The sequence below is a fragment of the Sceloporus undulatus genome, chromosome 2 (genome assembly GCF_019175285.1).
Source record: "Sceloporus undulatus isolate JIND9_A2432 ecotype Alabama chromosome 2, SceUnd_v1.1, whole genome shotgun sequence".
NCBI lineage: Eukaryota > Metazoa > Chordata > Lepidosauria > Squamata > Phrynosomatidae > Sceloporus > Sceloporus undulatus.
The window spans coordinates 309,096,558-309,124,557 of record NC_056523.1 but is presented as its reverse complement, the minus strand read 5'-3'; the positions used below and the strand labels follow the sequence as shown (position 1 = coordinate 309,124,557).

Below are 28,000 nucleotides of genomic sequence, written 5' to 3'. Positions count from 1 at the left end.
CTGTAGTCCCATTGTCCCTAATGGCACAGCCATGAGCATTCACCACCATTTCAGACAATGCAGGCTTGCTGCTTAAATCCACGGATGGCAAGTCAGTGTATAACGAGGCCCTACTGTACACCTTAGATAGTCTGAAGATTATTTTATAAATATTTTAAATAATTTTGTGTATGAAGCAAAGGGCCGGAACAGACATCCTGTAAAGGATGCCATTGGAGCATGGTGTTTACACACTATACGCTCTGATGATGGCCTGAAGCTGTCCAGTAGTTGGATGGCCTCCCAAATATGGGCAGTTTCAAGACACTCTGGTGGCACAGTGTTTCTATGCAGCACACTACCAGAGCGGCTTGCAGCCAGCTTCAAGCATGGTGGGGTTTGAAAAGCTGGCTTTTTGCTGGCTCAAAAAGGAGCTGATCTTTGCTGCTCCTTTTTTGGCCTGGTTTAAGGTGGATTGGGGATGCAGCATGTGTTTGCTGTGGTCCCAATCCATCTACAGAAGGGGCAGTTTCAAGCTGCCCCTTCAGGGCCATCTGTTTCCCCCACGAAGTTTGTGAACGTTGAACCATGAGAAAGCAAAAGTGTCACTTTCTCAGCCACCCATGAAAAGAATTTTCATTTTTGGAATATTTCGGGTTTCGGAATTCCGGGTAAGGAAGACTCAACTTCAATCCTTTGTATGTGTTTTCAAAAGTAAAGTCTTTCTTAACCGAAAAGACCTAATTCCTGGATAGCACATGTAGGACTGAATCCTTAACTTTGCAAAACAGTTGTGTGTGAATTCTCCAATTTCCCCCCCTCTGCACACATAATACTGGTCGCCTAGCAAGTTCTTCTGTTGTATCCCAATATATAAAAATACACTGTTGTGTGACGGCTCATATTATGGGTTAAATTTTAATGATTTGAAGGTAATTTATGGGTGACATGGGAGAATTACTAATCAAAACAGTAATAGGATTGGAACCAGCTGTTCATGCTCTGCATGAAATTGTCCTTCCTTCCTTCCTTCCTTCCTTCCTTCCTTCCTTCCTTCCTACAGTAGGTTAAGCATATTGTATTTTTTTAAAAAAAGATTTAAAATATATTTGAGAGAGTTCGTGCATTTGCGGCTCAAATCATGTGATTGCACACTGATGCTAGATTGTCAGTTTCTGTTAAGGCCCAAATGCTCATCTGGAAGAAAAAAAGATTTAATAAATGGAACCTGCTAAGACATTGTTTTCAAAAGATATCCCTAATAAATTGTGCACCAGATTTTAAAAATATATTGCTATTTTCAGTGCAAAGCAATAACCAAACTGAAAAAGGTGCCAAAATTCAAAGAGGCATTTCTCTTTCACACTCAATAGATAATGCACCTCGAGTAAACCTCAAGTCATGGCGACTGTGTGGATGAGACATCTCCAAGACCCTACTGTTCCTTTGGTTTCTTAAGTCTTGTAGATTCATGCCCATCACATCCCTAATAGAGTCTAGCCATCTGGCTTGCAGTCTTCCTCTCCTTCTATTACCCTCAACCTTTCCCAGCATTATTGTCTGTTGTAATGATTCGTGCTTTCTCATGATGTAGCCAAAGTATGAAGCCTCAATTTGATTATCTTGACTTCTAGGGCTTTTTCAGGCTTGATCTGTTCAAGGACCCATTTGTTTTTCTTTTTGGCTGTCCATGGTATTCTCAGCACTCTTTTCCAGCACCACATCTCAATTGGTTTTCTTTTTAGCCCCCTTTTTCACTATTCAGCTCTTATATCCATACATAGCGATGGGGAAAACCATGGCTTGTATGATTCTAACTTTAGTGCTCAATTGTGTATCTTTGGTATTTAAGATCTTATCTTGTTCCTCCATTTCTGGTCTTCTTATCTCTTGATTGCAATCTCTTTTCCGATCAGTATTTGATTCATGGTACAAGAAATCTTGAACTGTTTTGATTTGCTCATTGTCTAGGTTGAATTTATGTAGGTCCTTTGTGGTCATTATTTTTGTTTTCTTTGTGTTCATCAGCAAGCCTGCCTTTGCACTTTCTTCCTTGATCTTCCTCAGTAATTGTTCCAAGTCCATGATGTTTTCTGCTGGTAATATGGTGTCATCCACATATGTCAGATTGTTGATGTTTCTTTTTCCTATCTTCACTCCTCTTTCGTCTAAGACTGCATCAGTACTGCCAAAACAATCCAGTTTGAAGTCACTTTAACTGCCATGGGTTAATGCTGTGGGATTCTGGGAATTTTAGTTTGTTGTAGTTTATAGTTAAAGTGGTGTCAAACCGGATTATTTCAGCAGTGCACATGCAGCCCAGGCCTAAACTTGCTATTCATATGATGTTTTCTGTATAGGTTGAATAGAAAGAGTGATAAAATGCAGCCTTGTCAGACCCTTTTGCCAATTGGCAACAGTTCTGATTCTCCATATTCTGTTGTAACTATGGCCTATTTAAGAAAAAGAGCCCTCCCTCCAGTCCATCTGTCTTGGTCCAGGCCTCAGAGGGAGAGAAGAATGCTGGACCTGATCCCCTCCTCTCCCCTCCCCTCCCTTCTCCTGTCTTTTTAGATTGTAAGCCTGAGGGCAGGGAACTGTCTATTATCCCCTCTGTTGTAAGCCGCCTGGGCGACATATAAATAAATCCTATTATTATTATTATTATTATTATTCTCCTGAGTATAGGTTTCTCATCAGTACTCTGATGAGTATAGTGGGACTCCTATCTCTTTGAGAGAATTGCATAGCTCCTTGTGATTGATGTAAAGTCTTTGCTGTAATCTATAAAGCACATGCTGATTTTCTTTTGGAATTCCTTGGTATGCTCCTTTAGCCATCTAAGGTGATGTCTACTATCAAGTGTGATGGCATCATTTAAAACATTTAAGCACTTAAAAAGCACTTAAAAACATTAAAGAAATTTTCTTTGTCTCTATGATATCACTTTTGACTAATTAAATCTGCATTATTTTGCAAATGAATTGAGCAATAATTCCTAAAGGAAGAAATTCTATTTTAAAAGTGTTGTCTGATTAATTATCATGTTTTAAAACCTATGGAACTGTATTCGCTGACCACAACATTGCTGGCCTGTTTAAAACAGTGTACCATTATTTTCAGATACTTTTAATATTTCTGTCTATATTTTTAGGTATATTGTACAGACTCTTAAAAATATGTGTGTGAAATCATTTAGGTCTACTCTGCTGTGAATATAATAGCTAAATCTGTTTCCAGCCCTCTGCCCTGCAGCTATGTATATTCAATCAATAGATCAACTCATACAGCTGAAGGACCTAAGATTTCTTCAGTTTTTGTCAGTGTTTGGTGTTTTCAGTATCATCTGGCAAATGTGCTTGTATAATATTGTCTTGTACATTTAAAGGGTCATGACACAGGAAACATCATGCATTGTTCACTTGATTTATCATTCTTATGTTCCGTCCAAGAAATAGCACTGAGACTGAATTTATAGCAAGCTCTATAGGTACCAATGATTGAATTGCAGCATCTGCCTTTTAAGAGTGATCAGTGTAATTTCATTTCTCCAAGCTTACTCACAGGGAGGTGCATGACCTACTCAGGCTGTACATTCATATATATTTCGATATGTTATGTCTTCCATCTTTACTAACCAGGCATATTTCTACTTTTCCTACCCTTAGAATTGTCCCTACCAACTTATTGCCCGCAAATACTACCCTAACCCTGATTAGTGGTCATTAAAAACCTGTAATCACTACACAGCTTCAGTTCTCTTCCTCTTGTTCTTTTGTGTTAACTGTGACTCTTTTCTTCAGAGTTCCATTTCATGCAACAATGGAAAGGAAGAGATTTCTTTGTAATAAGTACTCACAACTCATTATGAAGTGCCAGATGGTGATACTAGTATGAGATTCCTAGTAATATAGACAATTACTAACAGTCAGGATTCTTTAGATAGGAAACTTTAAATTATCCTTCCACAATCTGGTGGTCTCTATGTTTAAGTCTCCTATTGCTTCCATCAGTCCCTATGTTGGGAGAAAAGTGGGATATAAGCAAAATAAATAAATAAATTTTGTATGACATTGCCAGCAGGATAGTTAGGAATGATGGGAGTTGTAGTCTAGCACTCCTGCAGAGTGCCAAGTTGAGGAAATCTGTGTTCTATGTAATTCTATTAAGATTACTTTCCTTCCTCCCTTTTTCTGTCTTTCTTGCCGTCTAAGAAGGGCATACACTCTGATCATATAAAAATAAAAACCTTGTTATAATATCCATGTGTAGAACATTGAACAAATAGGCAAAGGGAAATACATTGAACAAAAAGGGCAGAGTAACAATATTTAGAGATTCTGTTTTACGTTTGTTACAGGTATTGTAGAACAATGTTACTGAACACTCTAGCTCAGATATGGGCAAATAGTAGCCCTCCAGATGCTCTGGAACTGCATCTTTGAACATCCTTACTTTAGGTTCTGGTGGCGAGGAGTGATGGGAGTTGTAATTCAGAAACATCTGGAGGACTCTGGTTGCTCACCCTTAGACCATAACATCCTGTTATTTTGTTCTGAGTTTATTGGAAGGACTTTCCAGAATGCTTTCTAAAGTATTTAACCTTTGTAATGAGTTTGCAGTGGTGTCTAGTTGTGATTTTAGAACAGAACACCCATGAGGTTATGCATCAGCTATGCCTGAAAGATGCTAATCAAATGTTTTGTTTAATTTTCTTTGCTGTCGAGCAATTCCCCAGCAATTCCATTGGGGACTCCCTCCAAACTACCAAGTTATTCTATTCCTTCCAAAAGCATCCTGTGGTCACTGCTATTTTGTATGCTGCCATGCAGATCTTTTCTTGATATACTGTGGGGGCATGGGGGGGGGGGATAGGAGCCTCTCTAGTTTAGAAGACCCACCATGAAATATGTTTTTTCCTCATAAGTTTTCTGGTTAACAAAGGTAGCAATTTTACCAGCAGTCCTGGTAACATTGTGGCTCAGTGGCAGAGCAAATGTCTTGCGTGCAGAAGGTTTCAGGTTCAATTTCTGGTACCCACACTTAAAAAGGAACTTCAGATAGTCTCTGTTTTTGTCTTCTACGAGGGAAGTAATGGTGCTTTGATGCATTTGCAGAATTATTTCCTAAGCCTTTGACACTTAACTGAATTGGTTGTAAGTAGCAGGGGTGGGATAGTATCACAGAGATCCACTATGGTATTAAATACAATGTTAAGACTTGAACAAGGAATTCTATATGGGCATTGTGTTCCAGTTCTCTTATTGATGCATAAAGAACTGGAATTGGGCCACAGGGCTATACAGGACTATCCTTTTCCCTGGCATGCATACAGAGTTCCTCCCATCACCCTTAATTAGTGGTGGGAATTTACTCACCACTGTTAACCATGATTGATACTAACTAGGATTAGCAGTAATTGTAACTATAACTCCCAAGAGTTAATGGAATGTGTACACAAGCATATAGGTGCTGGAAAGTAGGAATATGAAAACCCAGGGCTGCCTGCCAGTGTTTTAATCACAGTTGAAGAAAACTGTGTGTCCGTACTAGTGTCTGGACTGAGGTCCCTGCTCAGATGTGACAAGTCACTGGTTGCCTCTTTCTCACAGTAAGATCAGATACTAAGCTTGTGTTTGACCTCTGCATGCAGAAACTTCTCCACGCAGAAATATTAGTGATGTTTCCCTATGTGTAGGGGGAAAGACATCACCCTGCTATACTAGTTTTCTATGTTTAGGAAGGGTTTTCTACAATGTAGACATAGACTTATTGTCTAGTCAGATGAGAAGGGCATTTAAACACACACACACGCACGCAGAGAGAGTCCTATAAGGGTCTACTTTTCCTAAAGGTTTTTTTTTTTTTTTTTGTAATTTTTGTAATTTCCTGCTATTTGGTGTTATTTTGGAGAGCCAGTAGGGTATAGTGGTTTGTGTGTTGGACTACAACTCTGGAGAGCAGAGTTCAAATCCCCACTTAGGCATGAAAACCCAGTGGGTGACCATGGGTAAGTCACATATTCTCAGCTTCAGAGGAGGGCAAAGACAAGCGCATGCTGAATAAATCTTGCAAAGAAAATCCCTTTGGGTCAGCATAACTCGGAAACAACATAAAAGCACACATCAGCGAGCCACAATGCTCACGTCTCAATGTGGGAAACACAGGGAATGAGGTAAAGTTTTAAGTTTGATTAATGGTTTCTTATTACAATTAGTCAGGTGTGGAGTAACATTTGAAGCAGTGTAGAGTGTCTTCTGTCGCAGAAGTCATCACTCCTTACATTTTATCACCTAATCATTATTATTTTTGTTGTTGAGAGAATGAAATTTTCTTTTCTGCTGTTTGTAGCTCTTTGTGATGAAGTGACTGGATGGATCTTGACTTGCAATTGTGCTCATATAAGGGCAGTTTAGAGGATTTGAGATATTTATAGTATATTCTATAGCCTAGGAAGTTTGAGATATTTATGGTATATTCTATAGCTTAGGAAGTTTAAAGTTACTAAAATGAAATAGACCACATTGATTCTTCATAAATATTTGGCTAATTTTAAGAGATGTTATGCCAAGGCATGTCCCTGGAGCTTGTTATCTTAATTTCTGTTTTGATTAAGCAGTTCTTCTTAAAACTCTGGAATCCCTTGGACAGCACAGTTAGTGTTCTTTCTTTAAAATATACTTCTTTCAGATTGTTCTGGACTTCTCAGAGCACAAGGCTAAATAAGTTCATTTTTATGTTGAGCAGGTGATAGTTGCAGATAGCACTTGATATTTCAGTGTCAGGAATTGATCTTTGTCCAGCACTAACTTTGACTAGCTTAAAATCGTCATCTCTGGATTACTTTTTAAAAAGAAGATATGAATAGGTTGGTCGAACAGATCTGTTTAGAGCTCATTCTTAAATTGTCAGTGCCAGTGATGATGGTCACTATAGTTTACAAGATTTTTGGACTTTCTCTTGCTTCCCAACACCCTTGTATTTTGCTGAGGGAGAGTCCTTGAGATGTACATTCTAAAAAAACACAACTATTACAGAGGGGGTTGTGGAAAGAGAATGACTCAAGTGGATACAAACCACTGTGTTCATGAAATTAAATATTGTATTTTTGTTGTCCCTGGAATAGATGGCAGATTAGGAGTGACTTACTTTAAAATACATAGTCTTATTTGCCAGTAATTATGGGCCAAATAAAGTTGGAACTAAACTAAGTTCACAATAGACATATTTTATAGACATCATATATTTTCAAGTTGTCAAAAAGAAGTACTATTTATTTTTTAAATTAACCTGCTATTTCTTTAACATGTTGTGATCACACACTGGCAGAATCTTTAAGCTGCATCCAGAGAAGGCTGAGTTTCATTTACATGCTTGAAAAAATCATAATAAAATTATTATTCTTAGGATCCTGTGAAGAAGATTCCTGACTCACATGAAATTACACTGAATCATGGAACAAAAACGGTAAGCATCTTGGCATCTCAGTCTTCTTCCAACACTGTGATAAAAAGTTTTGAGTACCCCACTTTACGCTGTTACCTTTTAAATTTAACTGCATTCAACTGTAATAAGTGTGATCATTGTAAGCAGTCTGGCAATGTTCTGGAATAAGTGAGATGCCAATGAAAATCATATTCTATAGCGAAGGCTGAAGGAACTAGTCATACTTAGGGACCTAAGCCACCATCCAGTGAAAGGAGGCTGTAGATTTTTTAAAAGTATAGTATGCTTATTCTTCGGGGGGGGGGGGGGAGCACTTTATTATTATTCTTTATTTTATATTGTGCTATTGGTTTTTGTTACATTGGCAAAAATAAGTGAATCACAGCTACTTAAAGTAAAGAAAGTGAGAACTATGACCAACACATACTTGTTCATATTTCCAAGGCAGTGGAAAGGTAAGCATGAATGGAAAAGTTGGAGGAGAGGAGGTCACGGCAGAGACACAATAAGAAACAAAGAGAACACAAAGTTCTTAGATAACTTTTAAATAAATTTTTTTAAAAACTTTAAAGACAGAGCAATGAGTTTGTTCTAGCCATGGAAAGAATATAATTGTCCCTGCTCATGTGGGTCCTTTGTACATGTGTTCTTGGAATTGTATGATAGACAAGTAGTTTCTGTGCCATGGCAGCTTAGTGTAAACTACTCACCAGTAGTCAAATATCCAAATTGCCAAATGGTAATTTGAGCAGAATAGAATTTCAGGGGTGGGGGAAGGGGAATATTGATAAATTTTGATCTGATCTGCCTTTTAAATGTATTTTACCTAAACCCCAGACCTACATCCTTTATACTGGGTAATAAAGCAGACAGTCCTGAACAGATAGTTGTCTGGAATAGTTAATAATAATAATAAAAGAATAAAGAATAATAATTTCATAAACTTGTTTTAATTTATATACCGCTATTCCAGAGATCATACGGTGTACAGCAAGTAAGCTAATAGCAAGTAAGCTAATTTGCCCCCACATCTGGGTACTCATTTTAGCGACCTCGGAAGGATGCAGCCTGAGTCAAGCTTGGGCCCTTTGCTGGTTGGGTTGAACTCCAACCTTGTGGTTTTGAGTGAATGGCTGCAGTACAGGCATTTAACCACTGCGCCACCAGGGCTCCATAATTCCTTGACATAATTCATAATTCCTTGACAGCCTCCATAATTCCTTGACATAGTTCATAATTCCTTGACAGCCTAACCAGGTTTCTTGTGCCAAGTGCTTCTGCCCTCCACTTCTGTGACTTGCTCTCCAGAGACAAACTATCAAGGACCCATGTCTCCCTTTGGCCTTCTCTCCAGCTTTTGTGTAAGGTCAGGGCACTAAGACTCCCATCTGTATCTCTTCAAACTAATGAATTTAAGCTGTTGATGACTGTGTTCCTGTGCAGCTGAGAAATATCAGAACAGATTTCCCACATTGAAGATCCTTTCCAGAAACCTAATTAATTTCCCAGTTGCCTTTCCTGTAACAAGAGTGGTTTTCCCAGTGAAACTGCAGGGATAAATTTTCTCCTGACAGGTTTGACATGTAGGTGAGCAGTGGAAAGTGTTACATAATCAACCAAGTGTCATGTTTTCTGTGTTCACAATTTACAGCTGCTTCAGCTGGATACACAAAACTGTCAAATGTGTGTCCCCCCCCCCTGCTGTGACATTAAGTGTAGTGCAATCGGTCTATAACAGTCTGATTTGCAAAGTTGTTTTGTGTCACCAGTGCATAGGCAAGATGGTACTGGCCTCATAGTGGAGCAGTGAAGGCTGTTGTATTATTTTCTTTCACAGAAAATACCACAGAATAATTTGGAAGAGCAGTATTGTGTTCAAAAGAAACTCTTAAGACCCAGTTGTGCCTTTAATCCCTGTCCTCAACTAATTTATGCATGTATAGTATTAAACACAATTGCATAGAATGAAAGGTATCGAAATTCCTCCCATAGAGTTAGCCAGTTGTGTTGCACCTTCCCAGGGTCATATACATACAGAGACTCTTTATGTTGTAAGCATGAGTAGCCCATACTCATGGGATATTGGATATTCTTACAATTCAGAGCTTGGAAAGTTACATTTAAAAAGTTTATAATTGTGCTACTCTTTAGAAAGCACTTCCCATTGCTATTGCTATCTTTACACAAGTCCCCATCCACCCATTAATAGCTTGTTCTGTTGCTTATTATTTTTCTGTTGCTTTGGAGGCGCAATGTGTATGAAAAAACTTTAGGTTTGATAGAAGAATGGAACCCTAGAGGATTCCAACCAAAATGCCTCTTAAAATGCCCACAAAAAAAGAGTTTGAAAAGGAACTAGAAACATTTGTTACACCCAAAAGACCCATGTGACTTTATTACACTCTTGTTATTGATAAATAGGCAGCAAAAAAGTAACTTGCTCCTAGTGGCTATGTTACTTGTTTCTCGTTACTTCCAAGCTCTGCCATAAATACAGAGAAGTAGGACTAGAGGAATAAAGCATCTTGCTAGATTTCCCCCACCTAAATGATGGCTGTTGATCCAAACTGTTCTCTACTTAAAGTTAAATGTATTTATTAAAAGATCTTTGGAAACACAAAAAGTTAAATGGCTCTCTCATCATAGGGTCATGTTAAGAATTTGTTTCTTGATCTTGTTGTATAGGTCTCTGCATTAGGACTGGATCCTTCAGGTGCCCGATTGATAACTGGAGGCTATGACTATGATGTTAGGTTTTGGGATTTTGCTGGAATGGATGCATCTCTTCAGGCTTTCCGATCTTTGCAACCATGTGAATGGTAAGTCCTCATGTTCTTCCTCAACTATTAAGAACTCTCAGTGCAATGTTGCATGCTAATTTCCTTCCAGCCAGATATTTTGGAGATAAAAGGGTGGTATCAATTGTGAGAATATTTTGGACAATAAGATCAAACCTGTATGTCAGAACTGCTATTTCCTTTTCATGGGCCATCTTCATTTTGTATTTTTACAATGAAAAATTGAAGTGGCATCTTTTAAATTGATGCATAAAACCTAGAAGCAATTCAGAAAACCCATCTTAGCTCTTAGTAGATAATGGTGTTGCTAGTAGTTGCTAGTAGTTTGTGTTGACAAATAAAATTTCAAGCACAACTGCTTTGAAGCCTAGAATGCAGGAGATCTGAAGCATTTATTGTGAACTACTTAGTTGTGAATTGAGTGGAGGTGGATCACATGATAGAGTGTCATTATTTTGGGTTTGGGAGTTGCAGTGGGGTGGCTAGAAACATAGGAAAAAGATGGATATATGTGATAAAAATGGAGTGCCCCTCCCAAGAACTACTAGACTTGAATATTGCAGTTGAAGGAATTTTCGCTGCTGCTGCTGCTGCTGTTGCTTCTTCTTCTTCTTCTTTTTGAAAACTAAAAATCTGTTTTGAGCTATTTTATATTTGAGTGCAGTTCTCATAGATGTCAACTTAAGTTTGAAGAGGTGCCAGTGGAGATTTCAGATATGGTCCTTCTTGGCCCAGTATATCTTGTCTGCCCTCTACTATGCATCTTTCCATTTCCCATGACCTTATAAATCTTTATTGCTTTATTCGATGATAAATTTAGAAAGACTGAAGCTTTAAAAAAGGAAGTAAATTATCTGAATATGCTATCCTTTTTAAAAGGGGGAAATATTTTAATAGCTGCAATTATTATAAATCATAGAATCATAAAATCATAGAATTGGAAGAGACCCCAAGGGCCATCCAGTCCAGCTCCATTCTGCCATGCAGGAACTATCAATCAAAGCACCCCCTATGACAGATGGCCATCCAGCATCTGTTTAAAAAACCCCAAAGAAGCAGACACCACGACAATCTCCAAGGGAGTATATTCCACTGTTGAACAGCCCTTACTGTCAGGAAGTTCTTCCTAATGATGAGGTGGAATCTCTTTTCCTGTAGTTTGCATACATTGTTCCATGTTCTAGTCTCTGGAGCAGCAGAAAACAAGCTTGCTCTATCCTCAATTCGACATCTTTTCAAATATTTAAACAGGGCTATCATATCACCTCTTAACCTTTCTTCTCCAGGCTAAACACGCCCAGCTGCCTAAGCCTCTCCTCATAGGGCATGGTTTCCAGACCTTTTACCATTTTGGTCACCCTCCTCTTGACACACTCCAGCTTCTCAAAATCCTTTTTGAATTGTGGTGCCTGAGTTTACCTAAGGATATGAAAAATTCCATATCCTTCCTCAAGCAAGTTTTTCTCTTCCTCAACTCTAAAAGGCCTATGCCAAAAGACACTAGAGGATTTTCATATTTTCATATTTCCCACTTCAAAAGGAACCTTATACAGAATTGCCTTGGCAGTCAAAAAACACAGCCCACCCTTCCAAAGAGACTTTTTCCCAGCAAAAACAAAATGACATGAAATTAATTCAAAAGCCTTTCAAAATTATTGGAGAGCCCAGTTGCCGTGAACCTATGTGAAATTTAATGCTGCCTATTATAGAGAAATACATGTTAGTGTTAGTCTGGAAAATCAATTATAATAAACATTCAGAACATGCATTCATCATTTGTGATAACTGCAGATTATTCAAAAGGGTCTGCCTTAGAAGACACTTTAGAAAATGCAGCTAATACAGAACATCTTTTGATGACAGGGGCCATATGCTCTATGCATGCATTACCTGTTCTGACCTGCTTGTATGGGCTTCTCTTTCTGGGCCCAACTCAAAATGCTGGTTTTTAGCCATGGAAAGACTTCTATATCTTGGACCACTCAGTACTTAATAGAATACCTTTTCCATCACAAACCTGTCCATAAGCTGATATCACCATCTGACCCCTTCTTCTTGAAAAGATTCAGAGAGTGGTGGCAAGTGATAAGAGTCTTGTAAGCTGTGATCCCCTATGTGCAACATGCTGTGTTTAGTGGACTGCAACTACTTCCACCATTGTCATCCATTCTCTGTCAGATTAAGATATTTTCTACTGCCAGGCATTTGATGGGATATGACTGGACAGTTTTTAAAATTTCAGCATTGTTTCAGTTGATTATCCCTATGATCTGTTATTTCTCAGTGAAGGTGCATTGTTATATTACATACATTTTTTTACTGTATAGTGGGTCCTTGGTATCCGCTGGGGTTTGGTTCCAGGTCCTGCTATGAATACCAACATCTGTGCATGGACAGGTCCCATTATGTACAGTGGCATAGTAAAATAGCATCCCTTATATAAACCAGAAAAATCAAAAATTGCTTTTTGGATATTTTTTTTAATTTGGATATTTTCAAATTGTGATTGGATTTGTGATTGGATCTGTGGATGCAGACTCCATGGATACGGAGGTTTTGTATGGCGTTTAATTTTCCATAATTTGCTTGTTGTAAGATACTGTAGGTCTTTGGGGAAAGCTGTCTAATAAAGTTTAGGAGCAGCAGCAAAAAATATGTATTTTACATGTGTACTTTTGAAGGTTTAATAAAGCCAAGCTAGTTAGGTGGTGTACTTCTTATCTGCATCTTCTTTAAATCACTGTCTATTTGGGAATTCGCTGACATCAAAATTTCAGTATTGTATTGAAAACAAGACTTTGTTCCATTTTGAGGTGAAAGACTGTTGCATTCTAATCTGCTCTTCATCTCACAACATGAACTACTTGTTAGAAGGAACTGCTGAGCAGCTTCTTTTGTGTTCTTTGTTCCTCTCTTTTTTTAAGAGAAGTTAATGAAATTAAAACAGAAATATTTATTTTCATTGCCAATACTTTGCAATTACATGGAATGGTAAACTCAAGTTTTGGAGAATCCTGGTTTATTGTGATTAAACTGTGTGCTAGTCTGTACTACCTATTCACTCCCACATGGCTACTTTTAGCAATATGAACAGCAAACATAATTGGTTTAACATGTCTCAACCTAGGATCTGGGCTTGTTGCTCTGAAACGAACTGGGATTCATGATTTAAGAATAGACCCTAGTTTGTAATCCTAGTTTGTAAAGGGCAAAACAACTCACCGTCTCATAAAACATGCAAAGCAAACTATTTCTGGTATTTAGTCATTCAAGCTTGCAAGAGGAGCCAAAATACAGCAAATAGGCTATGTGCACCATCATGAAACTGTTGTGAACACTAACTTACTGTCCCATGCAAAGTCAGCCATACAGTATATTCTCTTTAGATGTAACTAGTGAACCTGATGACTTCAGAAAAGAGCCAGCTGAACTAGTGTTATGGTAGTAAATTATGAGTTGTCATTAGTCCCCCCCCCAGACATTTTACAAAGGAAAATAGGGTAGTATACGTCATAACTCACCCTCAGCAGTCAGAAGATTCAGACACAGAGGAGTCAGATTCCCAGGAATTTACAGGCTCTGATGATAATAACCTCTCCAAGTCCAAGCAGCTGAGGGCTGAGGAGTGGAGGGCCCTACTCTCCAGCAGGAGGTGGTAGATGTTGAGGACATGCTGCCGTCCTTTGAAGATCATTGAAATGATAAGGAGAGAGCATGCCAATTCCAGTGGCTGTTAAATAGGAGACTCTGGTCCAAAACATACTGCAAAAATAATCCAGTTTGGGATCACTTTAACTGTCCTGGCTCAGTGCTAGGAAATCCTGGGAACTGGAGTTTATAGTGGCTCTGAGCTCTCTGACAGAGAAGGCTAAATGTCTCACTAAAGTACAGTTCCCAGATTTTCCTAGCATTGAGCCAGGGCAGTTAAAGCAGTCTCAAACTGGATTATTTCTGCAGTGTGTTTTGGACCTTTGACTCATTAACCACCTGGTGTCTTGAGACAGCTGCCTATAAATTTCTCAGCAACTCCTTGAAGTCTTTGTTGCTTGCAACTGACTGACAATTCTCTTCGAACTTAGTGTTTTCCTCATCTTGGACTGGCTACAGTTGATGACTGTGTTTTACTGATTTGTTGCAGTGACTTGTAGACCAGCTGTTGATCATCTTCTTATTTCTTCCTTCATGTTGCTGGATAACCTGTGATTGACTTGGGCTGAATTAATTACCTGACAGCTCTTGCTCTTCAGCTATCTGATTCCTGGGTCACTTGCTGACTGGAACATAGGGCCATACAGAGAGAGCACATGGGCACTAATGTCATCCTCTGTGTTACAACTTTCATGTGAAATCCTCAAAGTCCATGCTAAACCGTTTAGTCCATGATTAAAAAATAGTTTGGTAATTTTGTAGAGATGGAGCACCTTCTGAAAGAAGCACAAAAATTCTTGTTCGTGTGCTGAAAACAAGAGGCCTTAGTGTTTGTAGTTTTAGTGCTTAATATCTTAGTCCTTAATAAATTATGGATTTTTAAAAAAATAATTAGTAAGATTAACTCTTGTCATGTACTGTAACATGGCTATAATAAACTGACTTGGTTCTCATTTTTTAAAGTTTTTCAAAACTGAAAAGAATTCTTTAAATTTAAATGCTTTATTTAATATATGTAGTTTTTAAGAAAATAAGAGGTCCAGATAAGCTTTGTCTCTTTCTCTTGAAGCTCCATTGCACGTACATCATGCACTCTTTTTGTCTTTCTGCCCCCTCTCCTCCACCTCATTTATACTTGGCTGCAGTAGCAACAACAGAATTGAGATGGGTTGTATTTAATTAATACCTCTACGTCAGAAAAGTTCTCTGAGAGTAGTTTATGTGGTAAATGTTCTCTCTCATTCTTGGACTGATGTTGACTTTGTATTTTGGCAATCTTAATTTTGAGCACTCACTACTATCTCTTCTGAAATTTCCCATGTCTCTTGGCATAAGAATAATAACAATAGAAAACCTTTTGCCTTTAGAAGTTCAAAAATGACTGTGCTGGGGCTCTGCTTTCATCACAGCATTCATGGAGGATGTTCTACTTTGGCTCTCCTTTATCCTGGTATTCAGTAATCTTTCCCTGGCAATTTTAATGGTTTGAAAATCCTTTGGTCAAATAATCAGAATTTCACAGAATGGAAATGATCCTTGATGTCTAGGGATGTAAATATTTATAAATTTCTTTCTTGCAGGCAAGAATGAATTATTTTATCATTTTTCCTTGCATATAATTCTTCCAGAGGGAATACAGCTTCATACAGAGCACCCAGGGTTAGCTTTCTTTCTGGCCCACAGAAGTTCTGTCTTACCTGAACTGAACATCAGTTTATTCACCCACACCCCATCCTTCACTGCATCCAGACAATGATTCAGGAATTCCACAGCCTCTTTGGCATCAGTTCTGAAAGAGACAGAACTGAGTATCATTAACATAATGATAACACCTGATCACAAAACTCTAGGTGACCTTTCCCAGTGGGTTCTTGTACATGTTGAAAACCATAAGGGGCAGTACTGATCCCTGTAGAACTCCACAGGTTAGTGGCCAAGAGGCTGAACAATGTTCTCAAAGCACCACATTATGGGAATGTTTAGCCAAAACAGACTGGAATTACTGCAAAGCCTGTTAGCCAAGTGGTCCCTAAAAAGTTTTATGATAAATGGTACTGAATGCTGCCAAGAGGTCTAGCATATCCAGTTGGAGTGCATTCCCCTGTCTGATTCCTGGTGTAGGGCACCCACCAAGGTGACTAAGGTTGTTTTAGTTCCATAGCTAGGCCTGAGCGTAGATTGGAATGGGTCCAAGTATTCCATTTCATCCAAGAAAGCTTGAAGTTGTGCTGCCACTGCACACTCTTAGGCCTTACTTGAGAAAGTGAGATGAGAACCTGACTGACAGTTATCTAGTTATTTAAGGTGGTGAAGTTCAGTGAAAGTTGCTTTAGCTTTAGGTTGCTTCTTTCAGAGTGGTTGAAATACAGCCCTCTTTCAATGAAGCATTTTCAGCTCCCACTGCCCAGTTGGCTAGCCCTCCCCTGACAGCACTGTTCAACCAGGATAGACATAGGCCTGTCAGACAAGTGGCTGGCTCTAGTTCTCCAAGCAATGTGTCCACATCATTACATTGAAAAAATGGAAATTGTTCCTCAAACCTGGACAATTACATGTCTGTTAGGTTCCTAGACTTTATGTGGAGTCCAAGTCAGAATGAATTCACATGATTTTCTCCACAAAATATTTTGCAAACACATCACGGCTCTGCTGATCAGGTGTCTGCACTAAGTTCAGCGTCAGCTATTTACACACTTCTCAGCAGTTTGAGGTAGAGAATAGAATTGATTGGCAGCTACACAAAACAACTGTGCTGAACCAATTGTCCTGATGTAATAATAGAGACAGCAAAGAATTGTTTCTTCACTGCCCTCACTGCTAAATAATAGGCAGTAAAATAGTCTCTGTGAAGAAAAAAGAGATAGGAACAAAACCAAAACCATGAATTCAACTGTCCAGTGACTAGTGCGCAAGAATAAAAAAAAACTTACTATAATAACCAGTGCACAGAAATAAAAGACAACAACCAAAAAAGGAAGAATGAGAGACCTCTCCTTCAAGATTCAGGAACTTAAAAGAAAGTTCAAACCAAGGTGGGGATGCTCTATCATCAGAAGAGGAACACAATGCAAAATTAAAAAGAAATAAAATGACTATGGAAGCAATACACAGAAGAGCTTTATAAAAGAGAAGAATAAAATGAGTGACATATAAATAAAGACCCATACATAGATGAACCCCCAATCCTAAAGAGTGAGGTGGAGGTTGCAATAAAAGATATTAGGAAGAACAAGTCACCAGGAACAGATGATATTCAAATAGAGTTGCTACAGTCCCCATAGACAGAATCAATTCTAGTGATAACTAAAATATGCCAACAAATATGGAAAACGAAAAGGTGGCCAGCAGATTGGAAACAATCAATATACATCCCCAGCCACAAAAAAGGAGACTGAAAAGACTGAAGCAACTATAGGACCATAGCATTAATATCCTGTACAAGCAAAAATTATGCTCAAAATTGTGCACCATATGGAGAGAGAAATCCGAAAGGTGCAAGCAGGGTGCAGAAGAGGAAGAAACACCTGTACCAATGTTTTCAGTCAGTTTTACCCCCTAAAAAACTCAGCGATTACAAAAAGTAAAATTAGTCCTACAAAGCAACCAGATCTTTTCAACTTTAAAGTTATTGAGGGAATATGGTTTTGTGAGGTGTCACTGAAAAATCTAATAGCAGGCTGTGTAAGATGTTTAGGTATTTTCTGGATTGTCACTAGCCTGCTTGCATTCAAACAAGTATATATTTTTAAAATATACTTTTGTGATTATTTTGAAAAATTATCAACAGGGGAAAAACCGAAATAAGAAAGCCATTGCTTACAATGAGGAAGGCAGGGTGTATAGCTTTCATCTTAAAAATTATTATTCCAGAAATAGGTAAAAAGACCACCTTTCAAGAAATCTATCAAGTTATTTCCTTAAATAGATTATTAAAAAGTAAGTCAATTGTATTAATAATGTAGTATTGCTTTTAAAAAAAGTCTGAATTTGTAGGCATTTGCATGGTATTCTAGTGTCCTGTAATCCAAATATTTGCAGTTGTAAATAAATTTTACATACTTTTACATAATTCAAAATCACTTTCAGTGTTTCTTTTATTGTAAAAATATTGTTTCAGGGTCAGCTGTAATATCATAATATTTCTTCCCTTTAATTTTAGTTTTGGACCATCTTGCAAAACTTTAATGTGTCCAGATAGCTCAAAATAAACATAAAACCTGCTTTAATAGAGTTACATTTCCTAGAGCTATTAACAATATTTGAATACATTTTAAAGAGTCTTTGTTGCATAGTATATCATAGATAAAGTAACAATGGTGCTGTACAGACCGGCGCAAAGCGCCGGCCTGCGCACATACTAGGGTTGCCTTGGGGCATCTTTTCCAGACGCCCCACAACCCTAGTACGTTGCCGCGGCATTGTAATGGCGACGCCCTTTCTACATGGGCGCCGCCATTATGACATCACGGCTGCGGCGCCTCCAAATGGGGCAGCGTGGACGTGACGTCTTGGTACCGCTGAAGGGCGCTTGTGGCACTCTTTTAGCGGTGCTAGAAGGAGCTCCGTTTCAGAGCTCTGCTGGCCGTGCGTATCGCAGGTGCAGCCTTTAAAACGGCCGCGCCAGCGATATAAAGAGAAAGGGGCTGAGTGGCCCCTTTCTCCGCCGCTGCCAGGGTGTCCTTGAGGCTTGAAGCCCCAAGAACACCCCTTTCCATGGCGCGGGGAAGCAGCCTTTTGCCACTTCCCCGCGGCCTGGAAAAGCGGCAGATCGGGTCCTCAGGGCTGCCGCTGTGGTAGCTCAGGCCCCGATCCGTTGGGGAAAGGGGTGGGTGCAGGCCGCCCCAAAGGGGTGGTCTGTACACTGCCATAAATTACTTTTCAGATTGTTGTTAACTAGCACGATAGATGTACCTTGTAAATAAGTATGCACTCCTCCCTTCCCTTACGAGGGGGATCCGTTCCAGACCCTCACCCCCGCATAAGGGGAAAATCGCGTATGTGCTCGCACCCCATTGAAAACAATGGGGTGCGTGCGCCATTCATTACATTATATGCTGAAAGCCGCAGAAGGGGAGCCCATGTATGGTGTGGGCTCACTGTATTTTACCATTTATTGTATAAGGTTTTTTTTTTTAATGAAAGCTTTATTTCCTGTTACATGTTAAGGTGTTTTTTCAATCTAGGTTAAGTTTTTTAAATATAGTGATGATGATGCTATTGACAAATTCATCCACTGTTTTCCAGTCACCAGATAAAGTCTCTGCAGTACAGCAGCACAGGGGATGTTATTCTCGTTGTTGCGGGTAATGCGCAAGCTAAGGTCCTTGACAGAGATGGCTTTCCTGTAATGGAATGTGTGAAAGGAGACCAGTACATTGTGGACATGGCAAACACCAAGGTAAGCAAAGAAATGTCCTGCTTGAGCAGTGTCTTCATGAGTCATTTTCCTGTTTTCATTGGAGGCCAAGGAAAGAGAAACTACAGTCAGTACCAATTTGGGTAGCTCTAGAGATAACCTTCATAGGATATAATTGTTTGCCTTACAATTACAATGGAGATGTAAATCTCTTCTCTCATTGATCCCAGTGGTGCAAAATATGATGCAGGGGGATGTTATTTCTCCACAGGTGACATAAGCAAAGTCCTCTCCTTTCCTATGTTTTGTTGGTGATATAACGTAGCGTATAGAGAAAAGTGGTCCCAAAATAGTCAAACTAGTCAGAATAAAGATTTGTACAGTACTGAAATTTCAATTCCAGGATAGAATTGTACTTTATGATAACTGATGGATTGCCCCTCAAGTTGACAGTTTCGTCTCCCAATGATATGTAGTAAAATTTGCTCTGTGTCCTGATGTCATCACTCTCAGCATTTTCCCAACCATACTCCCTGTGCTTGTTCTGTATGCTCCTTGTGATTAGCTGACATACACAAAGAAGCACACAATGTGATAATAAGTATCAGTGCATGCTGTCTGTCCATTTGCTGTATGTAACTTAATGCTCTGTGCTCCTTTTGATGAACACAGAACCCATTGGCGATGGGACCTTCTACCCCCTCAGCCCACTGCAACCCTCAGAAGTCTACTCCAGACAGATGAGCAAATGGATTTTGTTTAAACAAAATGCTTGTTCCTTTCTTGGATTACATTTTAGGAAATCCAAGAGTTTGAACAACAGACAAGCAGATATAGAACTAGAGTGGAGGATGATATCGGAGAGGAAGAGTTAGTATATAGCATAACAAGTGATAGTAATGATGGATATACCTCTCAGAGTGGATCAGGGAGAGAAAATGTTTCCAGCAGGCTGTTTGAGTTGAGTGATTTCAAAAGTATTCTAAAAAGAATCTAACAAACGTTAGCATTAGAGGAGGATTTTGAGGCATCAGGAATTAAGATAGGAAACAAGAATCTCAGGGTGGATTCAGTTTTGAAGAAAGCTTCTCTCATACATATTTTACCAGAGATGTGCAGAGAGGTAGTGGATATGGAGTGGGAAGTCCCACTAATTGCTGGGCTATAGTTAGAAGCTATTTATACATAATTAAAGGGATGGATTACCTCAAGGTACTCCAGGATGGCAGTACTGTTGCAGTGTTAATTTTGGGAATTATGGTTTTAATGAATGAGGCATGTATTGAAGGAAGAAGATTAATGTAGAGTGCATGCTGCTCTTTAAAAGGTTCATGAAGCAGCAGCTCTGACTATTAGATTGTCCATAGCAATGTTGATGTTTTGGGTTGCACTTTTATGGGTTAATGGCATTTTTGATTGTCAAGATCTTAACATGTGCAGTCTGCATGAGTTGTTAGGCAGAATTCAGAAGGTGCTACAGTACCCAGTGGATGTTGGACATGATTCTGTGGCATTCATGGTTAGGAGTATTACAGCAACGACAGCACCTAGAAGATCGTTGTGATTGCAATACTGGGAGGCAGATTCCAAATGTAGAACTCATATGGCTTATTTACCTTTTATAGTTGAACTTTTGCTTGGTGAGAAAATACTTTAAAAGGTATTAATAGAGGGCATAGTTGCAAAGCAAGTAATACTTATAGTTCAGAAGAAAAAACACAGCTAAAAGTTATCTTAAGAATAATTATACAGTACTTTCTTTTGAGGTAGAAGATTGACTTCAGAAGGCAGATTCACTTCAGAAATGGAAGATTTCAATGGCATGCTTCCAGACATCAATATACACTGGTGCCTCGGGTTACGAAATTAATTCGTTCCGCCATTCCTTTCGTAACCCGAAAATTTCGTAACCCGAAAAGGCTTTCCGTTAGCACTGGAAAGCCTATAGCTGCACTTTGCAGCATTTGAATTTCGCGCCGAAATGAATTTCGTAACCCGAAAAATATTTTGTAACCCGAAACAGTTTTTGCCAATCCAACTTTTTCGTATCCCGGAAATTTCGTAACCCGATCATTTCGTATCCCGAGGCACCAGTGTAGTAGACAAAGATACCAGCACCCAAAAAGAGGAGTGAACCGCTCTCAGTGTAGTTGACAATGTTATTGATGGAGAAGTTCTGGTAGAGGGGAGATTGCTCATTTTTGATTCATTGTGGACAAAAATATCAGCCAATCTTTGGGTGAATCAAGTAACCACTCACAATTATTTATTCAAGGAAGTTGAAAAGTAGGTGCCTAATATCACTTATACCAAGGAATCAATTAAAACAGGACAGAATTTGCAAGGAAGTCAAACACCTCACAGAAATTCAAAAATATCTAGTTCTAGATCTAAAATACCTGAATGGATTTGTGAAGTACCAAAAGTTTAAGATGGAAACATTACAAACAATCAGGGCCAATTTGGAGAAGAACAATTGGCTGTTTTCAGTAAATTTGAAAGAAGCATATTGTCACATTCCGATGCATGTAATTTGCAGGAGATATGAATACTGCCAAAGCTGTCATGTGCATGTAGCATCACCATGGTGTGTGTGTGTCAGAATGGAACCCCTGCAGATACAAAGGGCCAGCTGCAGATACAATTTTAGTATCCTTTAAACAATCAACACAGAAAATACATAGTAGCACACTGAAATTGGTGTGGGGGTAATACAGTACAGTTAGACCAAATTCAGGTTACTCATGTGCTGGACTTTCTACAAGGTGTAATTAAAAAGAGTTTACAGCCAAATGCTTTAAAGAGGCAGGCAGCAGCCTTTGGTTAAGTAATAAGACCAGAAGGGGAGTTGTCACTGAGACATCCACCTTGTTGGCACCACTGACTGTACATAGGTTTCTGTCATGAGAGCTAAATTTGGTATTAAATGTTCTAATGGGGGCTTACTTTACTTTGAACTAAAAAAGGAGGAATAGTTAAGGCTACTTACATTTAAGATGGTCTTCTTAGTAGTGTTAACTTCTGCAAGAAGGGTGTCAGAGCTAGCAGCCCTTTCTGTAAACCCAAACTTGTGTTTGAGGAAGACAAATTGAATGTTACAGTAGATCCAAAATTCACGCCAAAATGAGGAAGGGAATTAATCAGGCAATTCACATGCCAAATTTCTGCCTTATGCCAAAACACCCACTTGAAAAGAAATGACATACTTTAGATGTAAAAAGGACAGTCATGACATATATTAAGAGAACAAGTCAAATTAGATATACAGAAACATTATTCATTTCCTTCCTTCTGATAACATTATAAAATAGAGCAACAAAGTTGATGATCACTTTAGGGCTAAAAAAAAGGCAGAGATTACAAGTGCATGATCTCTTGCTTTTGCTTTCTCCTTACAATTTTGTTTCCAGCCTTCACCCAGAACAAAGCTGGTTCCATTCTCTTAATCTCAGCTTCAAGTTTTAATTTTTTTTAAAAAAATTGTTCTTACCTGCTTACTTCAGATTTTTGAATTCATGTACCTATATGCTTGTTCCAACAGTTGTTCTTTCCTTCATTGTTTTTTCAAGGTTTCCTTGGTTTTCCACCTCTATCTGCTAAGCTTAAAAGTTCATCATTAACAAGGTGACTCAAATCATACACTGTTTGTGAGGCACAAAAATCTTTCTAGGCCATTATATGTTACAACTGTCTTAGTGCAAACAGTTGCCAGCTCATCAACATTTACTATTAATGCACCTTTCTGAGATTGGCAGGGCAGCCCAACCTTAACTTGTTGAAGTGCCTGGCAACAATTTTAACTGGTGCACCAACTACAGCATTTCCTGGACTGAAGTAACTGTAGCCCACATACTGGTAACTTCCCAGTTAAATTACAATATTGTGGTGTATGTAAGGGCTGTCTTTGAAGATGAATCAGGACCTACAGATAGTGCAAAATGTAGAAGATAGCTGTCCAGAATACCGTAACGACAACACACAACATTGGTCTTAACGGAGCTGCTTTTTTTGCCAGTTAATTTCCAGTCTGAATTCAAGGTGCTGATGATGACCCTAAACAGCACAGGACCTCAGTTCTTCAGGGATTGCTTCTCTGTATACACATCTACCTAGTGAGGGTAACACAGCATGGGTTGATGTCCATTTCTTTATTCTAATTTACTTTTAAATGTATATTGTTTGAACTGCTGTAACCTTTTATGCTGTTTTAATTTGTTGATGTGGTTAATATATTTTTATCTTGTTTAAATGATTTTAGTATTTTAATCTAAAATGTTTTAAATTGCTTGTATTGTTTTATTTGTACACCAGCCTGAGATCCTACAACAAAGGGTGGGATAGAAATATTTTAACCAAGCCACATCATGTATATGGACTCTGAATCTTCATATTGCACAACATTAAGTCAATCAGATTTTTCTACTCATAGCTCGGAAGATTTAGAGGTTTTTCTCTGCATTTAGTCTCCACTCTTATCCTTTTTTTTCTGTTTGTGGTTCCTGTCAGGGATGATGGGAGTTGTGGCTCTTCACCTGGCCTGGAACTCACCACCTGGTTGTGCACCACGCTGACCAGTTTTGGCCAGTTGTTGTATCTCTTTGCAAGAGTTGCAGAGAACAGGCTGAAGACCCCGACAAACTCTCCAAGCCTTCTCTTGCCTCCACAGAAGTCTTCACCCTTCTTCACCAGGGTCCTGCTGGTTCTTGTAGCTTCACCCAAGACACCAGACAACTCAGTAGTCTTATATAAAAGATCTACTTTATTCTACTATATACACAGCTCCAAACAATACTCAACTCCTCACTCTCCAACCCACACAACAATCCACTACTACCCACAAAATGCATTGGGATGTATAGTCCTTATTATAGCCAAATCATGGCACCACCTACTGTTGTCTGTTTCCACCCAGTAGGCGTGTACATCATTCCCATTGGTTCTCCTTGTCCATCCCACAATTAATGATTTCATCATCTCAGCCTTGACCACTTTACAATTTTCAGGTGTGTTCAATTATCCACATTCTTGTCCTTGGCATTCAGCACTTGTTAATTGTCTTACCATTCACACCTGTGTGGTTCTCCATTGGCTTCTGCTGAGTCACTCTGACTCTCACATACAAGTTTTATTTCACTACTTTATGTCCCATGTTGCTTTTTCCTTAACAGTTCCTTAGCCCAAATTTTCTTCTAAATGCTTGGGTATGAACAGACCTTAAAGGATGAGTCAAGATCATCAATGTCGCATAGTGGTTTGAGTACTGGCCTACAACTCTGGAGACCAGGATTCAGTTTCCACCTTGGCCATGAAACTCACTGGGTGACCTTGGGCAATTCAGCCTCAGGGGGAAGCAATGGCAAGCTTCCTCTGAACAGATCTTGTCAAGAAAGCCCTATGGTAGATTCGCCTTAGGGTCACCGTAAGTTGGAAACAGCTTAAAGGCACACAACACACACACACACACGATCATCACTACCAACAGAAAAGATGCTGACCATGTGATTTCTGCTTTCCTTTGGTAATGTAATCATTCTGATCCCATTGGAGGGACTGGCGGCACCTTCACAGTAAATTCTGCTAAAACACTGTTTGCTTCATCAGCTGTTATATCCCTACCTCCTTTTCTTTTTCTTTTTCCTAGGGACACACAGCAATGCTTAATTCAGGTTGCTGGCATCCCAAAATAAAGGAGGAGTTTTTGACATGCTCCAATGATGGGTGAGTTGCTTTAACAAGATTGTTATTTATTGTAAATGTGCTTACTTTTCAGTGCTTTATGGTGGCATCTCTTAACTTGGAAAGCTCAGTTCAGATGCCACAGGAAACTGCAGTTTTGAGTTTGAAGATGATTTAAATAGGCTAACCATGGTTAAGAGCTACTTGTGTGCTTTTGTTTTCTTTTAATGGGTTGCAACCATTTTCTGGAAGCAGAACAGCAGCCTTAATTTCAGTTTAGCAAATCAAACGTTACATTGAATCATGGTTTGAAGGCTGGTTTCTACTTCTGATATGCTGAGTGATTGCAAATAAGACACTATTGCAACATAATGTTTAATGTCCTATTAGCCATTACTTGTTTTGATCTCTGAACTGAGCTGGAGAGAAGTAAGAAAAAAAGAACATATTTGTCTCGGTATAAATGTGGACTTCTTTTATTCCCAAGACTTCTGGATTTGGCTTCAGGGGGGTACTCATCTCATTTAATGAGGGGCACAGTGATTAAATGTCTGTACTGCAACCACCCACTCACAGACCACAAGGTTCTGAGTTCAGTACCAGCCAGGAGCTTAGGGTTGACTCAGCCTGGCCTCCTTCCCTAGGTCACTAAAATGCATACCCAGCTTGTTGGGGGGAATTAGCTTATACATTGTAAACCGCTTAGTGAGTGCTTAAGTGCACTGATAAGCAGTATAGAAATGTACAGTGGTGCCTCGGGTTACGAAAATAATTCGTTCCGCGGCCGCTTTCGTAACCCGAAAAGCCTTCGTAAGCCGAAAACCCATAGGCGCTAATGGGGAAAAAGCCGCGGCTCCATTTAAAATAGCGCCAGAGTTTTTTCGTAACCCGAAACAATAAATCCCTATGGGATTTTTTCGTATCCCGAAAAATTCGTAACCTGGGTATTTCGTATCCCGAGGTACCACTGTACTTGCTATTGCTATAAGTGTGCAGAAGAATGCAGCTTTTGAGCTTTTCCTCCTGGAGATAAGCACTATTTAAAATTACCAATTATCAATTGATAATTAAGTTATCAGTTAAGCTGGACATTTTTTAATGTAAATGTGCAGCTTAATTAAATTTATTTTTAAAAGTAAAGTAATTGACTAGAGTTTGGACTTTTATCATTAAATCAATTCCAGAATACCAGAACTGACAAAAAGAATAAAATGTTTTGCAAAAATCCTGTTTTAGATAAAGAACCATGTAGGAAATATAAAATTTATTTGTTCCTTAGCTAACAGCTCCTTAACATTGTTTCTCATTTAATTTTACACTTCCCAGGTGATTCTTTACCTAAAACCTACTTGTTCTGTATTTTGCAAAACTACCATCTTGTTAGTCCCGCAGGGTTGGTAAATTGCAACATTTAAGACATAACATTCAAACCATATATTTTTAGTTGATGATTAGAATGTGATTGTTAAGTAAATTCCAAAATTAAAACATTTTAAGCCTACAAGTAGTAAGGGCAGCTTGAAAGGGAGTGATCTTCCACATAAAGACTTCTCATTTGTTCCAAAAAACCCCCCAATTTTGAAGCTCTCATGAGGGAGACCAAAAATTAAAGCAGGGTACAAGGATATTAAGGAGATGTAATCACAAGAAAGGGAGAAAAAAAGGGGGGGAAAGGAGGGGGTTAGTTATAAAAGAGATTTTTCAAGAACTTTGCATCTGTTTTGTTGGCTGCATCTGCACTGCAGAAATAATCCAGTGTGAACCCCACTAACTACTATGGCTCAATGCTATGGAATTCTGGGGAATTGTAGTTTTGTGGGCCATTTAGCCTTGGCCAGGTTACACTCTCTCACTCTCAGAGGAAGGCAAAAGCAAAACTCCTGAACAAATTGCCAAGAAAACCCCATCGTACCACCATAAGCTGGAAATGACTCAAAGGCACACAAATAACAACAACAAACCCATTAACCCATTTGTGCTAACTTTCCTATCTGCCCAATTCATCAAAGTTAATAAGAGAGCTCTTCAAATCGGAGTGTTCCATGTGTGTATTAGAGTCCTCTTGCTGGTTAGTCTGACTTGGAGTAGTCTACTGGATGTTGAGTGAACGAGCCAACATACAAGTATATCCCATTTTTCCAGTGAATCTACTGTAGTTAGGACTAACAGTAGTGTTCAGTTCTTCCATGTTAAGAGTATATGTCTACGACAGTCATGAATTAGGGGTTTGAAGGCAGGGAAGATAATTATGAAATCCAGTGGGTTAAATCCAATGTTATGTCTTTATTGAATAGTCTAATTGAAATCAGTTGGTCCTGTATAAGTTGTAACTGAAAACTCCAGTTCGTTTCAGGGAGTCTACTTTAGCTGAAACTCAAAGTTCAGGGAGCTCGGTATATTTAATACAAGCTTCTAAAACTAATTGGTATTAATAAATCTCAGTTCCTATTCAGAAAATGAAGATCATTTCAATTGTTATTACAAATAGTTTAATAACTTTTTTTCTTAGGAGTCCAAGTGGTAACATATTTTCTATTTCATTAGTTTAAAAACAACTAAATTTATACTTAGTAGACATTAGACAGAGGTAATTTAAAATAAAAAACATATGCACTTCAGATTTCCCATTTTTTTGCTGTGAGAATGGTAAATACTGTATGTTAACATTTCATGTTCAAATTTATGTCCTGAACAAGTGACTTAAATTTATACAAGCAGTGATTTAATTTGATATATGATTATGTTCTCCAAATTGCCTTACATAATAAAATAAGTATTTGAAACTATGAATTGATACATCATGTCTCTTATGTGTCCACATGCCAAAAATCAGGACTTAAGGTGCAGCAGTGTAGTACCGCAACAGACCTTTTCTTGATTAACAAGAATCATTTGTCAGAATGACAATTGGAGTGAAAATATGCTTTCTTGGAAATAAGCTATAGTCTACAGAGGGATCTGCCCAAGTACAGTTGGAGAAAAGAATGCTATGAATTTTTCTTGGATTTTGCATATTTTTCACTCTCTCCTAAACTGTAGTTTTAAAACTTTATATTGTTTTATTTATTGGGCTTTTAAACCACCAATAAAGTGGCCT

At 38.6% G+C, this 28,000-nt stretch overlaps 1 protein-coding gene across 2 annotated transcripts in view; it reads left to right on the top strand.

The window, feature by feature from the left end:
• WDR70 (WD repeat domain 70) overlaps positions 1-28,000 on the top strand; it is a 157,624-nt gene that overhangs the window by 23,815 nt on the left and 105,809 nt on the right. Inside the window, exons 6-9 of one of the 2 annotated variants that reach the window (XM_042452147.1) lie at positions 7,387-7,446; positions 10,111-10,244; positions 19,116-19,269; positions 24,869-24,945. In XM_042452147.1, the coding sequence (XP_042308081.1) occupies positions 7,387-7,446; positions 10,111-10,244; positions 19,116-19,269; positions 24,869-24,945 (425 nt within the window). The remainder of the gene's footprint in view (positions 1-7,386; positions 7,447-10,110; positions 10,245-19,115; positions 19,270-24,868; positions 24,946-28,000) is intronic. The other variant, XM_042452148.1, reaches the window with a different exon arrangement.